This window comes from Hippopotamus amphibius, chromosome 2 (assembly GCF_030028045.1).
Source record: "Hippopotamus amphibius kiboko isolate mHipAmp2 chromosome 2, mHipAmp2.hap2, whole genome shotgun sequence".
NCBI lineage: Eukaryota > Metazoa > Chordata > Mammalia > Artiodactyla > Hippopotamidae > Hippopotamus > Hippopotamus amphibius.
The window spans coordinates 96743281-96757067 of record NC_080187.1 but is presented as its reverse complement, the minus strand read 5'-3'; the positions used below and the strand labels follow the sequence as shown (position 1 = coordinate 96757067).

The window sequence follows — 13787 nt, the reverse complement described above, 5'->3', positions numbered from 1 at the left end:
ACCAAATCAGGAAAGTTAAGGAAAATTGGAGCATTAAAAAGGCAGAAATAAGTAACTGCATAATTACAGTGATATTATAGGAAGAAAAAAACTTTTTTAAAGAGTTTTTATAGTAATTCTTGCTGATTATTTACTTAAATATTTTCCCTCAACAGAAAAATATAAAATGGCCATTTAAATGTTATGTATATAAGACTATGACATTAATTTTGCATGGAGAGTAAGTTGTGGAGCACTGGCTAAAATATACTCTTCTCAGTTTCTTATTGTTGTGAAGCTATCGTATTTTGACTCCATTTTCTGCCAATTTATGATATGACTGCAGATTCTATAGTATAAAGATGCAATTGGATGGGCAGGAAGTTCTGAATATGCATTTCCACTCAAGGAAATATTGTCAGTAAACAGATCCCTGACCTCCTCCTTCCAAAGTCAATGTGACCTCTCTAGGAGATCTCTTTTTGTAGAAAATGAGAGTGGCTAATACTTTCTCACCAAGGAGAGAGTCAGGCTGGGGAGATGGACAACAGCCTGGAGTGTGGAGTTAAATCTCACCCATGACCCCAGGATTTAATTCCCCATCAGAGCTTTTTCAGTACAGGTGGCAAACCAGGGGGTGTCCCAGAGGGGGATGGGAGGTCAAAAATGTTAAGAAGGTACACCCACTGCAAGGATAGGCCTGAGGAAATAGGCAGCAGCATCCTGGTTGAAGGGGAGGTAAAGGGAGGTGAAAATCCACCCTACCTCTAAACTTGCAATAATCTGTAGGCTGGAGACCAGCCAGAGGATTGCACACTCTCACATTCACACTTTGAGACCCCTGGGGGTGACTGCAATGGTGGCAAAACTGAGTTAGGACAGAGTTCCAAGGCCTACATTCTGGGGCAGGAAAATTCTCAAGATAGGAAGTAAATGGTTTACCAGAACAAGGTTTTGTGGCAGGATCATGTCATATCTCAACATATTAATCTGATTTTTCTCTGTGCACGTCCCTCCACCTCTTCTCTCCTTCTTTATTGCCTGAGGGTCGATTTTCCTCCCCAAGCCCATGCCAAAGCTGAGACCTAGGAAGTACCACTTTAATACCTGAAATCCCACTCCCATTTCCCACAGTTTCATTACAAACATCTCAGCAGGTCACGTAACTCATTGGGCATCTTCTACGTGCCAGGCATTTACAGGGCACTGTGGGGGAATCAGAGATATTTAATGTGGCTCATGCTCTCAGGGAGCTTACAGTCTAGCTGAGGAGACGATATACGAATTTAGGAAGAATTAAGCAATAAATCAAGTGTTAGAGAAGATGAAACTTTAAAAAAATGTCTCAAGACAGAAGAGAGGACAGCAGATACTATGAAATAGAGGAGGGAGGAAATAGTAAGGGCTAGAAAGCCTTCACCAAGGAAGCCAGATTCAACTTAGACCCTGGAGAATGGAGAAGATGCCTACCTCTGATGGTGTGTGTCTTACTGCATTTGAGCTGCTATAACAAAATAGCACAGATTGGTGGCTTATAAACAGAATTTATTTCTCATCTTTCTGGAGACTGGCAAGTCCAAGATCAAGGTGACAGCATGGATGGGTTCCAGCCAGGACCCTCTTCCTGGTTTGTAGCTGGCATTTCCTCACTGTGTCTTCACATGGTGGAAGGGGCAAGGGATCTCTGTGGGGTCTCTTTCATAAAAACACTAATCCCATTCGTGAGAGTTCCATCCTCATAACCTAAGCACCTCCCAATGGTTCCATCATCCTAGTATCATCTTTGGGGGTTAGAATTTCAACATGTGAATTGGGGAGTGGGGCACAAACATTCAGACAATAGCAGTGTGGAAAGCAGTTTCTTTTCTTTTCATACAGGATACATTTAACAATCGAAGAAAATCTGCAACTGCTTACATTTACTTGACACAGCCCCTGAAAAGGATAATTTGGCAATATCTATCAAATTATAAATGACCTAGAAATTCTACTTGCAGAAATTTGCCCTACAGCTATATTCTCATATGTGCAAAATGACATGCATAAGGGCATTTATTGCAGCTTTATTTATAATAGCAAAACACTGGAAACAACCCAAATGTCCATTAATAGGGAACTGGTTAAATAAATGTGGTGGCACTTCCAAACAACAGAATACTATATTAGACAGCCACATCAACAAATAAGGAAGTTCTTTTCTGTACTGACATGAAAGAGATCGCCAAGATACATATTGTTAAGTAAAAAAGGTATAGAAGAGTACAATATGCTACACTTGTACATTTTATTAATTAGGTATACAACACCATGTATACTGTAAGCACTTGCTTCCACAGTAAGTACTTAGTATGTATATACTATATACACTTCATTTGTATATTATGTATACTATGCATCCTTTCAGATATAAATTTTGCATTTTTGAAAGGAAAAATGTAGAAACATATTTCCTTGTATATGCAAAAAATATACATCTGAAAGGATGCATCTGAAACTTGAAACTAGTTGCCTTTGGGGTGGCATATTTGGTTTACAGTGGAAGAATTTTATTGGTATAACCTTTTGACTTTTGAATCATATTATTACCTATTCCAAATAAACAGATTATAATTTTAAAAGTCTGAGTGCAATTATTTGCCTTCCAGGGACTTTCATGTACTTTTAAGGAAATGATACTCTCATTAACGCATAAGGCCAAATACAAACATCAGAGGTGAGGGAGTTTGAACAACTGAATTCAACCACCACTGGATTTCAGTCTGGGCTTGAGCCCAACTGTATTGAATTATTTTCTTTCATTTAATTTTCCCCTGTTTTTCACTGTACTCACTCCCAGAACAGCTTCTAGTTTGTGAAAGTATGATCAGTTTATTTATGGGCTCAGATTAAGCAGCTATCGGTTTGGATCCTCACTATCATAAAGGATACTGCTATAAAAGAATGAATAGGCCAAATCAATCCCTTGTTTATAGTGCCATAGACATGAAATATGCTTCCATAGATATGAACTAACTAAAATATTTGGGCCTTGGGAAAGCTTGCAAGAATGATCCTAACTTATATTTATCCAGTTGGAGAAGTGAGTTTAGCACAAGTGAAGTTTTTGCAAAGTAAAGCTTTGGTCAGCATTTTGGGGGCCACTGGTGACTATCAAAATCCCCAAACCTAGGCTTCCCCTTTCATTATCTTGGATTCTCCATGAGGAACTTTGTCTGCCATAAGATCAAGCATCCAGCCTTTGACAAGACACGAAAAGCTCTTTCGCCTCAGTGCTCTGTAATGGCAAAAAATGAAAAGAGATCATGGAGAAGTTACTCAATAGACAACAAAATTTACATAACTGAAACTGATTAGAAGAACTTTTTTTGTTGTTGTGAGAAAGAAAATGCTGCATCAGGACTGAGTAATGAAAAAACTAATATTAGCAACAGCAAATGACTGAGAGCAGCCTTCACCTGTCAAGCATCTCTCTTCCTTTCTGGACACAGATGACTTAGCAAGAATAAAATGGTCTCTTTCTAGGACACTGAAGGTGTTTGGAGACTTAAAAACTTGATTAAAATGATTCAAGAATCTAGGAGAAAGAAAATGCAAAAAACACGCAAAAGACAAAAACAACAAACACATGTTTATACTTACCACAAGCTCTTCTGAAGTTGTTTCATTCCAAATGACATGAAAGAAAGGAGAAACAAGAAAAAAAGACTAGCTGTATTAGAAATGTATGTATATTTGGGAAAGAGTGAGAGAATGCTTTTAAACACCTGGAGTCCTTCAGACCTAAGTTCCAGTCTTCTTGACTTCTTAAGTGGCTATGTTATTTAAATTCACTGAACCTGTGTGGGAAGACATTCTGGAACCTTTCTGAAACATTGAAAATGTTGAAGTATGTGGGCGGAGCGATGGGATTCAGAATGTCCTGCTCGAGCAGTGGAGGAGCTAAGGGTGCGGGGCGTGGAGACTAATATCACCCTGTTTGGTCCTGAGGGATGGCTGGTTAGCCAAAGACGGGTAAGATTCCTCAGAGGAGGAACAACCTAAGACAGGCACAGCCGCAGAGGGGCCAACAGGGGTGGTGCATAGAACCTTCCTTATATCACCGTGTTTGGCCCTGGAGGATGACTGGTTAGCCAGAGACGGGTAAGATTCCTCAAGGGAGGAACAACCTAAGACAGGCACAGTCGCAGAGGGGCCAACACGGGTGGGGCACAGACCCTTAATCCTTTTGAGAGAGGTCTCCTGCCCCCAGGGCTGCTTTGCTCTCCACGCCCAGCTCAAATCAGGACCCAGGAGGCAAACAAAGATCATTGCCCCCAGTCATGTGAGGCCTTTGATTGTTTATGGGATTAACCTGGGAGTGTTAGACCCTTAGGCTATGCCGAGAACTCAATAATAAGCAACGTGGGATCAATCAGCGAGGCTCTTTTTTTTTTTTTTTTTTTCCCCAGTCTATTCGTATTTATTAAGCGGCTACGATGTGCCAGGTCAAGGTTAATCTTCTTTGTAGGGATAGAGAAAGAACAAGCAAAGTCTATGCCCTCATGGAGTTTACATTTTAGGAAGGGTAGAAAATATCAGGTACACAAGTAAATGTAGACAGCCAGTGACAATGTTGTAAAGAAAATACAGCAGGTGAGCAGAGGACCTGCAATGCGCTTGGATGGCAGGGAGGGGCTCTGAGTTCACTGAGGAATGACAGGAACGTGGCAGCAAGTAAACCACTGGGCAGAAAGTGGTCCCTCCAAGCTCTCCTCAACCCAGGCCCCAGTCCAAGACTATCTCAAAGGAAACCGAGTCCAGGACAGTGGCACTCCCGCCTTTATTATCAAGGCTTTCAGAGCCAGGACAGACAGGACAGCGGAGACTGCAACGGGGATCTCAACGGCCCCTTCTCTCCCGGCCATGGTACCCACAGGCTTCGTCTAGCCAGGGGCAGAGGCCTGAATCTCCGCCTTTTGGAAAACCTGGCCCTTACCCCACCTCCCTCACTCAAGTGTCCCTAAGGTCTCAGACCAAAAGCTAAGGCTGAGCCACTGGGTATGACCGTGTCCAGTCCTCTGACAGCTCTCTTGGGGCCCCAGGAGCACTGCCTGTGTGGGTGGGGCCTCCTGAGCATCCTTCCTGATTTGAAGTCCAGGTCCCTGGAGATCACAGGGGTGAGACTGGTCCCCAGGATTACATCACCAAAGAGGCTGGCCCTCTTCCTAGCAGGTTGGACAACACATTGGGAAGACGTGAGCCTGGGACCTCCTAGGAGGGACAGGGGAGCTGCATGGCAGGTGGGCAGCCAGGGGCTGGAGGTTCCAGGGTCACTTCTTCTTGGCACGATCTGCTGCGTCCAGGGCAGCCATGTTGCGGGCAGCTGTGATCAGGTGGATGACACTGATGAGGGACTTGAGCAAGGCGACAGGGGCGGTGATCCAGAGGCCCATTCGGGAAAGACCCACAGAGCCAACTAAAGGTCCCTCGGAGAAATTGAACAGGTAGAGGAGGCAGTAGAAGAGCTCATTTCCAGCACACAGGGTAAACAGAGCAGGTCTGGAGGTGTAGTAGATGCGACGCACTGGATTTCCAGACAGGTCAATCATCTTGTGACTTTCACTGCCTCGGACCACAGAACTGTGGAGGTGTAGCCAGTGGCTGGCCACATCCAAGCTCATGCTGAGCTGGAAGAGAAGGGTGGCGCGAGGGTACAGCAGGGCCAGGTTGACCAGCAGACACATTGTGGAGCAGCGGTCCGTCAGCATGTCCAGCATGGCCCCAAATCGGGTCCCTTGATTAAGGACTCGAGCAGCGTGTCCATCGAAAGCGTCCAGAAGTCCACGATAAGGTTCGGCACAAACAGGAAGATATTTTCGCCTGGCATCAATCAGCGAGGCTCTTGATCCTAGAGGTCTTGAGTCCCCTGTCCCATCTTTCTCTTCAGTCTGTGTCTGTGTCTTCTTCAAGCTTGTGGCACCCGTCACTCACCTCGAGTCGCCGAGTTGATCCCGGCAAACCTGTTTCCTTGAGACTAAAATGGAGTAAGGACTAAATAAGGCAGTGTACCTAGAGTGCTTAGCACAATGCCTGGTGCTTAAAAGCCTGCAATCAATTTATGTATTCCTATTTTCTAAAAGTTACAAGTATTTACTATTAAAATTTTATTTATTTTTAAAATTAAAAAATTGAAAGCTAAAGTGTTTGATTTTTCTTTCTACCTTAAAAGTTAAAATCACTGAATTAAAATTGTGCAAAGTTAAAGGTCTAAGTTGGTAGACTAATTTTTAAATCTTTCATAATGGCAAAATTAACTAGAACTCCTTTTCTTTTTCAATTTGCACATTTAAAATTCTGTCATTCTTTTTGATTCATCTAGGCCCCTCATGTCAGTAAAGTTGAGCTACTATAAAGCAGAAGTTTTAACTTAAAACTTATTTAGGGGAAGTTTAGGAAACGTTTATTTGGATAAACCATGTTTTGTCTGTTTTGAAGGAAAGATGCTTCATTCTTTGCTAGTTTCAGAACAAACAGCTCTACAGTGGAAAAAGAAAGCAATTCCTGTTTTTACACCTCAGATTTAATATTTGTCTATCCTTCAGTCAAACTGAAAACATAACAAAATAATAACCCAGCTTGGTTTCTAACTACACAGAAATGAGCACACAGTAAATAACATGTCCTCTTTATTGAGCATTGGTTGAGCACTTACTGTATCCATTAGGCATTATGGAGAATACAAAGATGACCCAGATATCCAAGCTGCCTTAAAAACATGAAGATTGAAACATACTATCATTAGTTATGGGCCTAGCTCCTCCTCTTCCAAAAACAAAACAAAACAAAAGACGAAAGTAACAGTGTTTGTTAGAAATAATAATACAAGCCATTGAATCTCCAGAAAATAATTAAAGCACTTTGAACTCAACCTTCACACTCTCTACCACTTGAGTTATATTTTATCAAACATTTGTAAGTTATTTCATGTATTTTGGTGCCTCAAGGACTCTAATCCAAATACGGTATTTTTAGTTCCATATAGTCTCGTGCATAATCACCGTGCTAGAAAACACATGGAAGAGAGTTAATAAATAGTATTAATTAAGGGTTTTTTTTGTTTGTTTGTTTGCTTTTAGTATTTACTACATGCTGGGAAATGTTGTGAGTGCTTTATGTGTATTAATTCGTTTAGTCTTCCTAGAAACCCTATGAGGAAAGTACTACTATTATCTTCTGTTAGCAGATGACGAAATTGAGGAACAGAAAGTTTAGGTAATTTAGCCAAAGTCACGCTGCTAGAAAGTGAAGGCCCCAGGATGTGAAGAGTTTGGCTTCAGAGCCCATGTTCTTAAACTCTACACTATGCTCTACCTGAATAATTGACTAAGTCATGTTAACTGAGGTTTCAGAGTTTAATACTATCATAGCAGTGTAGTACAGTGATACCTGCCTGAGTTGAACAACTCCAGAAGCGGTTTGTTAGGCCATGTGTTTTTGTTTTTCCAGACAGTGGGGGCTAATCTGACTAGCACAACTACAGATATTCTAGTATAGGTCTTTCTATGAATCTTAAACTCATTTCTGTTCAGTATATACCTGATGGTACAATTGCTGAATCATTGGTATATACATAAGAGTGGGATTTCTGGGGCATAGTGTAGAAATTGCTGGAAAATGCACCAATTTGCATTCTTAACCTCAGCGTATGGGAATTCCAGTTGCTCTACATTCTCAGCAACATTTGATATTTTCAGTTGCTTTTATTTTAAGCATTCTGGTAGGTCCATAGAGCTATTACATTATGGTTTTAACTTGTATTGCCTTGGTAACGAATGAAGTTGAACTCTTTTTTGTATGTCTGTTGGCCATTTGGCAATAAACTTCTATGAAATGTCTTTCCAGGTGTGTTGTCCACTTTTCTGTTAGGTTGTCTATCTGACTGATTTTGTAGGAATTCTTAACACATTCTAGATATAAGTCCTTTGTCAGATGTATGAATTGAATATATCTTCTTCCAGTCTGTGGGTTGTCTATACCCTCTCTTAGTGGGTCCTTTGCATGAACAAAAGTTCTTAATTTAACATAGTGCAATTTATCATTTTTTCCTTTATGCCTAGTACTTTTTTTAGATTATAAAAGTCCAGTTACCAATACTTAATTCAGACCAATTCAGTCGGACTTTCTGGAGGTGAAGTAAAAGTATCAATAATATTTTAGTGCTTCTAAGATGATTCCATTGTACAGCCAGGTTTGAGAATTGTGGATACAGAACCACCTGCTAAGTTGTTAGCTATGACTGTCTTTGTGGGATAGCATTATGATATAGTTTGTCTATTCCTTATATGTGTTTTCAGTTTTGATATACGAATAATTTAAATGATGATAATGGTACAGGGTGCATTCCTATGTGTAATGAAGAATCTGACTCCATTTTTTTGATGTCTCACTGTTGACAGCTTTAAGCCTCTCCTCTCCCGCTTCCTCTGGTACCTCACATCTGATCAAGCTGATAAGGAGACTTGGCTTGCCCTCCGTTGGCACAGGTGAGAGATTCAAACCATGCAAGCCTCTTCTTGCACATGAACCTCCACTCTAGCCCTATTCTATAAAGATGATAAAAGCCCAGGCTAATCTTTCTTTGCCTTTTCAAGCCACTTCAGACCTGCTTGAGAGACTGCCTTATTCTCCCAGGGGCCTCAATTATGTAAGTAATAAAGTTTTTCATAATAAACCTTTTTCACGTGTGTGGCATCAGTCTTAACGTGAACCAAATTTTGAGTAGGGGGTCCATTTGACTTTTCAGGGGACTATAACAGCACGGAAAATAGACACTTGAAAATTGTCATTGCAGCTCTTCATAACATCACATGCCTTCCTGTACCACCAGATACTCTCTTTACTGCACTGTGCTAGGGCTTTTATTGTCCTCAGCTGCTAAAGACTCTTGCTTTGTCCTCTGGGAGCAGACTACAGGTTTATATCTCTATTTTCCTACTAGACATAGTTCCCAGGAGATTTTGCTCTTCTTTCCTTATCTTCAAACTGAATTTTTGAGGCTTGGGGTGGGGTATAGAATCTGCATATTCTGGCATGGCTACTGTCTTTATTCTTCTGATGTCACTATCCTATCAGCACTATCCTTTGATTCAAATTCCTCTCGAGTTTTGATGCCTTGATAAGAAATGAACTGATATTTCAACATCTCAGTTTTATTTCCTTCTCTAGAAGAGTCACTTCTACTGTAGTTTTGACCAAATTTCTTCTTGTTTTAAGCAGTCTTTAGCTATGTCTCTTTTCTCATCTTGCCATGCCCCTGGCAATGTTATTGAATTAGAGAATCTTTTTATATTTAATAGCCATTTGTTAGCATTCTTTATAATCTTTTGTATCTATACATATTTTAATAGTTAGAATAATAAACTAAATTCTATATTCTTTTCTCTATTTTTCTACTTTTGTGTCCCATTTAAGCAAACTTCGCCTACTCCCAGGTCATGAAGACTCCCTCCATGTTTTCTTCCAAAATTTCTTTGTTTTGTCATTGATATTTAGATCTGCAATCCTTCTGGAATTAATTTTTTGGCATACAGTCAAAGTGCATTTTTTTCATATGAATATCCAATTGTCCCTACACCATTTACTGAAAAGACTATACTTTCCCTCCCTATATTGCAGTCTCACCTTTATCATAACCAGGTGACGGTATCTATATCTATGTCTCTCTAAGTATCTCTCTCTCTCTCTCTCTCTGGATTCTGTTCTATTACATTGGTCAGCTCCTTTGTTTTTACATCTAGAAAATTTTGTTATAGCTGTATTAATGAGTTTGAATTTTGCCTCTTGGGGCTAGGACAATACTTGAGTTCATGACTTTTCATCTGCAGCCCTAGCCAGGCATTGGCACCCACCGAGACTTCCATCCTATAGGTATCCTACGCAAAAGACACCCCCATCTCTTTCTCCCCTGTTTACCCTTCCCACTTTCACCCTAGGTCTATATTCAGTCTCTATCTTTCTCGCTGAATGTGTTTATTTGTTTCTCCATAAGTATAAAAACATACCCTCATCGTTTATTTTACTTATTGGACATCTTCTCTTCCTTGTGCATTATTTCAAAAGCAGACAAATAAGGGATTTAAACATATTTTTAAATAAAAAAGAAATTAAATTACACTTATCTATGTAGGCTTCAATGAAACTGTTTTCTACTATAAATTCAGTGGTTTTTGATTTTAGAAAAATATTTTCCACTTACCCTAAAACAACATAGTTATTTGAATTCTACAAAGAAATTATTTTATTCTAATCTAACAACCACTACAAAATATATCTTTTCTATGATAATTTAAAAATCTATAATTTAAAAAATGAATATTCTGTATAACCGGCTTCCGAGAATATTTGCCCATAGCTACAATATTGTAGGGTCAAATAAACTTTATCTCATGTTCACATGTTTGGAATAGAGTCACGTAGCAATATGCAAAGCGGATCTCCTGTTGAGGTGTCTGTTGGCCTCACTGGCTCACTTGCAGGGCCATGACTTGACTAAAACAGAAACTGTGGGCCATGTCCAGCAGTTCCCCATTTCTGTTATTGGTTTATCAAGTTCCCGGTCACCAGAGCTAAACCTCAGGACCATCAGTTTACTCCTCCCTCTTCCTCATGGCTCAGCTTCAATATTGACCTAATTTCCTTTCACAGAATCTCTTGTTCCAATCACTTCTTTTGTGAATTCACTGTTACTGTCCTCTCTTGGCCTTGATATCAGGATGTTCATATTGGATTAAATAAAAAGGAAAATCATTATCTCACCCAATAAGAAATATACAGATAGAATATCTCTGTCTCTGTTTCTCTGCAAGTTTCTTGGCCCCACGGTCCTGGTGGGTTGACTCTATACCCAAGCTTGTGTCAAGACAGCTGTGGCAGTTCTAGGTTCCACACCCCAGCCAATCACACCTCATGTCTCGTCAGCCAGATCAGGTCACATGCCTACCCCTCAAACCAATTGTTGTCAAGGATTTACCCAGTAGCCAGGGAGAGATCACCTTCTTCTGGGTCACATAAGGAAAGGTACCTGAACAAAATCAGGGTCTTGTTACCATTGAAGGTAGGGTTTGAATGCTGGTAGATAACCAACAGTGTCTGCCTCGCTTTGAATAATTGCAGCCACCTCCTAACTGTGCTCCCTGCCTTTTGTTTTTAGCCCCCTTTATTCAACATTTATATGAAGCCAGTACAATCCTCTTTAAACACACTTCTGTCACCATAGACAGACATTCCTTGTCAGGGGGCCTGGATGTCTCCCCCTATCCCTCTAACTGAAGGATAAAGTCCAAACACCTTGGCCTCCACAATCAGCCACTACCCTATGCCTGTTTTTTTTCTTTTTTTTCAAATTTTACTGAAGTATAGTTGATTTACAATGTTGTGCTAATTTCTGCTATACAGCAAAGTGATTCAGTAATACATACATATATACATATACATATATATTCTTTTTTATATTCTTTTCCATTTTGGTTTATCACAGAATATTGAATATAGTTCCCTGTGCTATACAGTAGGACCTTGTTGTTTATCCATCCTATATATAATAGTTTGCATCTGCTAATCCCAAACTCCCAATCCTTGCCTCCTCCACCCCCTCCCCCGTGGCAACCACAAGTCTGCTCTCTATGTCTGTGAGTCTGTTTTTGTTTAGTAGATATGTTAATTTGTGTCATATTTTAGATTCCACATGTAAGTGATATCATATGGTATTTGTCTTTCTCTTTCTGACTTACTTTGCTTAGTATGATAATCTCTAGGTCCATCTATGTTGCTGGAAATGGGCATTATTTCATTCTTTTTGATGGCTAACATTACATTGTATATATACACAACATCTTTATCCATTCATCTGTCAATGGACATTTAGGTTGCTTCCATGCCTTGGCTATTGTAAATAGTGCTGCTATGAATATAGGGGTGCATATATATTTTCAAATTATAGTTTTGTCTGGATATATGCCCAGGACTGGGGTTGCTGGATCGTATGGCAACTCTATTTTTTGTTTTTTGAGGAACCTCCATACTGTTTTCCATAGTGGCTGCACCAATTTACATTCCCACCAAAAGTATAGGAGGGTTCCCTTTTCTCCACACTCTCTCCAACATTTGTTATTTGTAGGCTTTTTAAATGATGGTCATTCTGCCCAGTGTGAGTTGGTACCTCATTGTAGTTTTCATTTGCATTTCTTTAATAATTAGCGATGTGGAGCATCTTTTCATGTCTATTTGGGTCTTCTGCCCATTTTTAAATTGGGTTGTTTGTTTTTTTGTCATTGAATTGTATGTGCTGTTTGTATATTTTGGAAATTAAGCCTTTGTAGGTTGCATCATTTGCAAATATTTTCTCCCAATCAGTAGGCTTTTTGTTTTGTTTATGATTTCCTTTGCTGTGCAAAAGCTTATAAGCTTGATTAGGTCCCATTTGTTTATTTTTGCTTTTATTTCTATTGCCTTGGGAGACTGATCTAAGAAAACATTGGTACAATTTATGTCAGAGAATATTTTGCCTATATTCTCTTCCAGGAGTTTCATAGTATCATACCTCATATTTAAGTCTTCAAGCCATTTTAAGTTTATTTTTGGTGTGGTGTGAGGGTGTGTCCTAACACCCTATGTGTTTATCCTTCCTTCTCTCTAGTCCCTTATAACAGGGGTGTACAATTTTTTTCTATAAAGGGCCATAAAATAAATACTTCAGTCTTTATGGGCCATGTGGTTGCAACTATTCAACTCTCCCATTTTAGTCAAAAGCAGCCATACATAATAGATATGACTTTATTGACAGAAGAGTCATAGATACAGAGAACAAACAGGTGGTTGCCAGAGGGGAAGCGGAGGAGAGAAATCAGTGAGGGAGATTAAGAGGTAAAAAGTTCCTCTTGTGAAATAAATGACTGGAGAGTAGGGCACAAGATGAGATGGAACCCTGAGGGCCGTGGTGAAGAGTTTGGATTCCATTCTAAATGTAGTGGGAAGTTGTTGAAAGTTTTAAGCAGGGGAATGATTGGTCCAGCTTGTGTTATGAAATCCCTTTTGCTACAATGTGGAAGAAGCATTAAAGGCGCATGGAAGCAAGGAGAATAGTTAGGTGACAGGTGTCATAAGCCGATGGTAGCTCAGTCACGGCAAGCCTGTGTGATGTGGTGGGAAGAGTGTGTTCCTGGCATGTGCTTAGGGAGAAGAGGAGACTCTGTGGTTTGTGGTCTATTCTTGTTTCCCCTCCCCTTTCTTAGCCCACTTTTTATTTTTGCTCTTTTTTTGTATATTATAGACCCTTGTGAACAGCCTTAAGTCCTTTCTGGATATCCCAGATTGTCCAAGAATCCTCTAATATAGCTCTCTCTTTGTTCCCAAAACTATTTCATTACATTGCTCTGGAAGAAGAAATACTGCTCCTTATTGTTTCTCAAGAGGGTTGGTGTTTCTGGGTAGATTAATTAAGTTCCCATTGTGAAGATAGTTGGGACTTTTAGAGAACGTGGATCCAGAAAAACCCGAATTGCTACTAAGAACAATTTACGAACGTCGGTCATAAAGCTTGGAATAAAGTTTTTCTGACATTTTTCTAGGATTGTGTGAAAGGACAACACTTGGAAAGTCTGTGGACAGTCAGGGAAACCTCAAGTTTAGCTATGAACTGGGGAAATGGGGTGAATACGGAAAGGGTGAAGTGAGACAGGAGACTACTTCCTCAAAGTCAGGATAGTTATGAGAATGCTCTGGTTTAAACTTTAAGAAGTTACTGGAAATTGATTGTTACATACACACGCATG

At 40.0% G+C, this 13787-nt stretch overlaps 1 protein-coding gene across 1 annotated transcript; it reads right to left on the bottom strand.

Annotated features, from left to right (window-relative positions):
• Positions 1-4547: 4547 nt before the first annotated feature.
• Positions 4548-5823, bottom strand: LOC130845648 (CDP-diacylglycerol--inositol 3-phosphatidyltransferase-like). Its single transcript, XM_057723161.1, has one exon. It carries the CDS (start codon positions 5733-5735, stop codon positions 5289-5291), a length of 447 nt encoding a protein of 148 aa, XP_057579144.1. The 5' UTR covers positions 5736-5823; the 3' UTR covers positions 4548-5288.
• Between the last annotated feature and the right edge of the window lie 7964 nt (positions 5824-13787).

Excerpts from the sequence above, each read along its gene's own strand:
- LOC130845648 (XM_057723161.1), bottom strand. The coding sequence starts at position 5,735 with ATGCTGGACATGCTGACGGACCGCTGCTCCACAATGTGTCTGCTGGTC.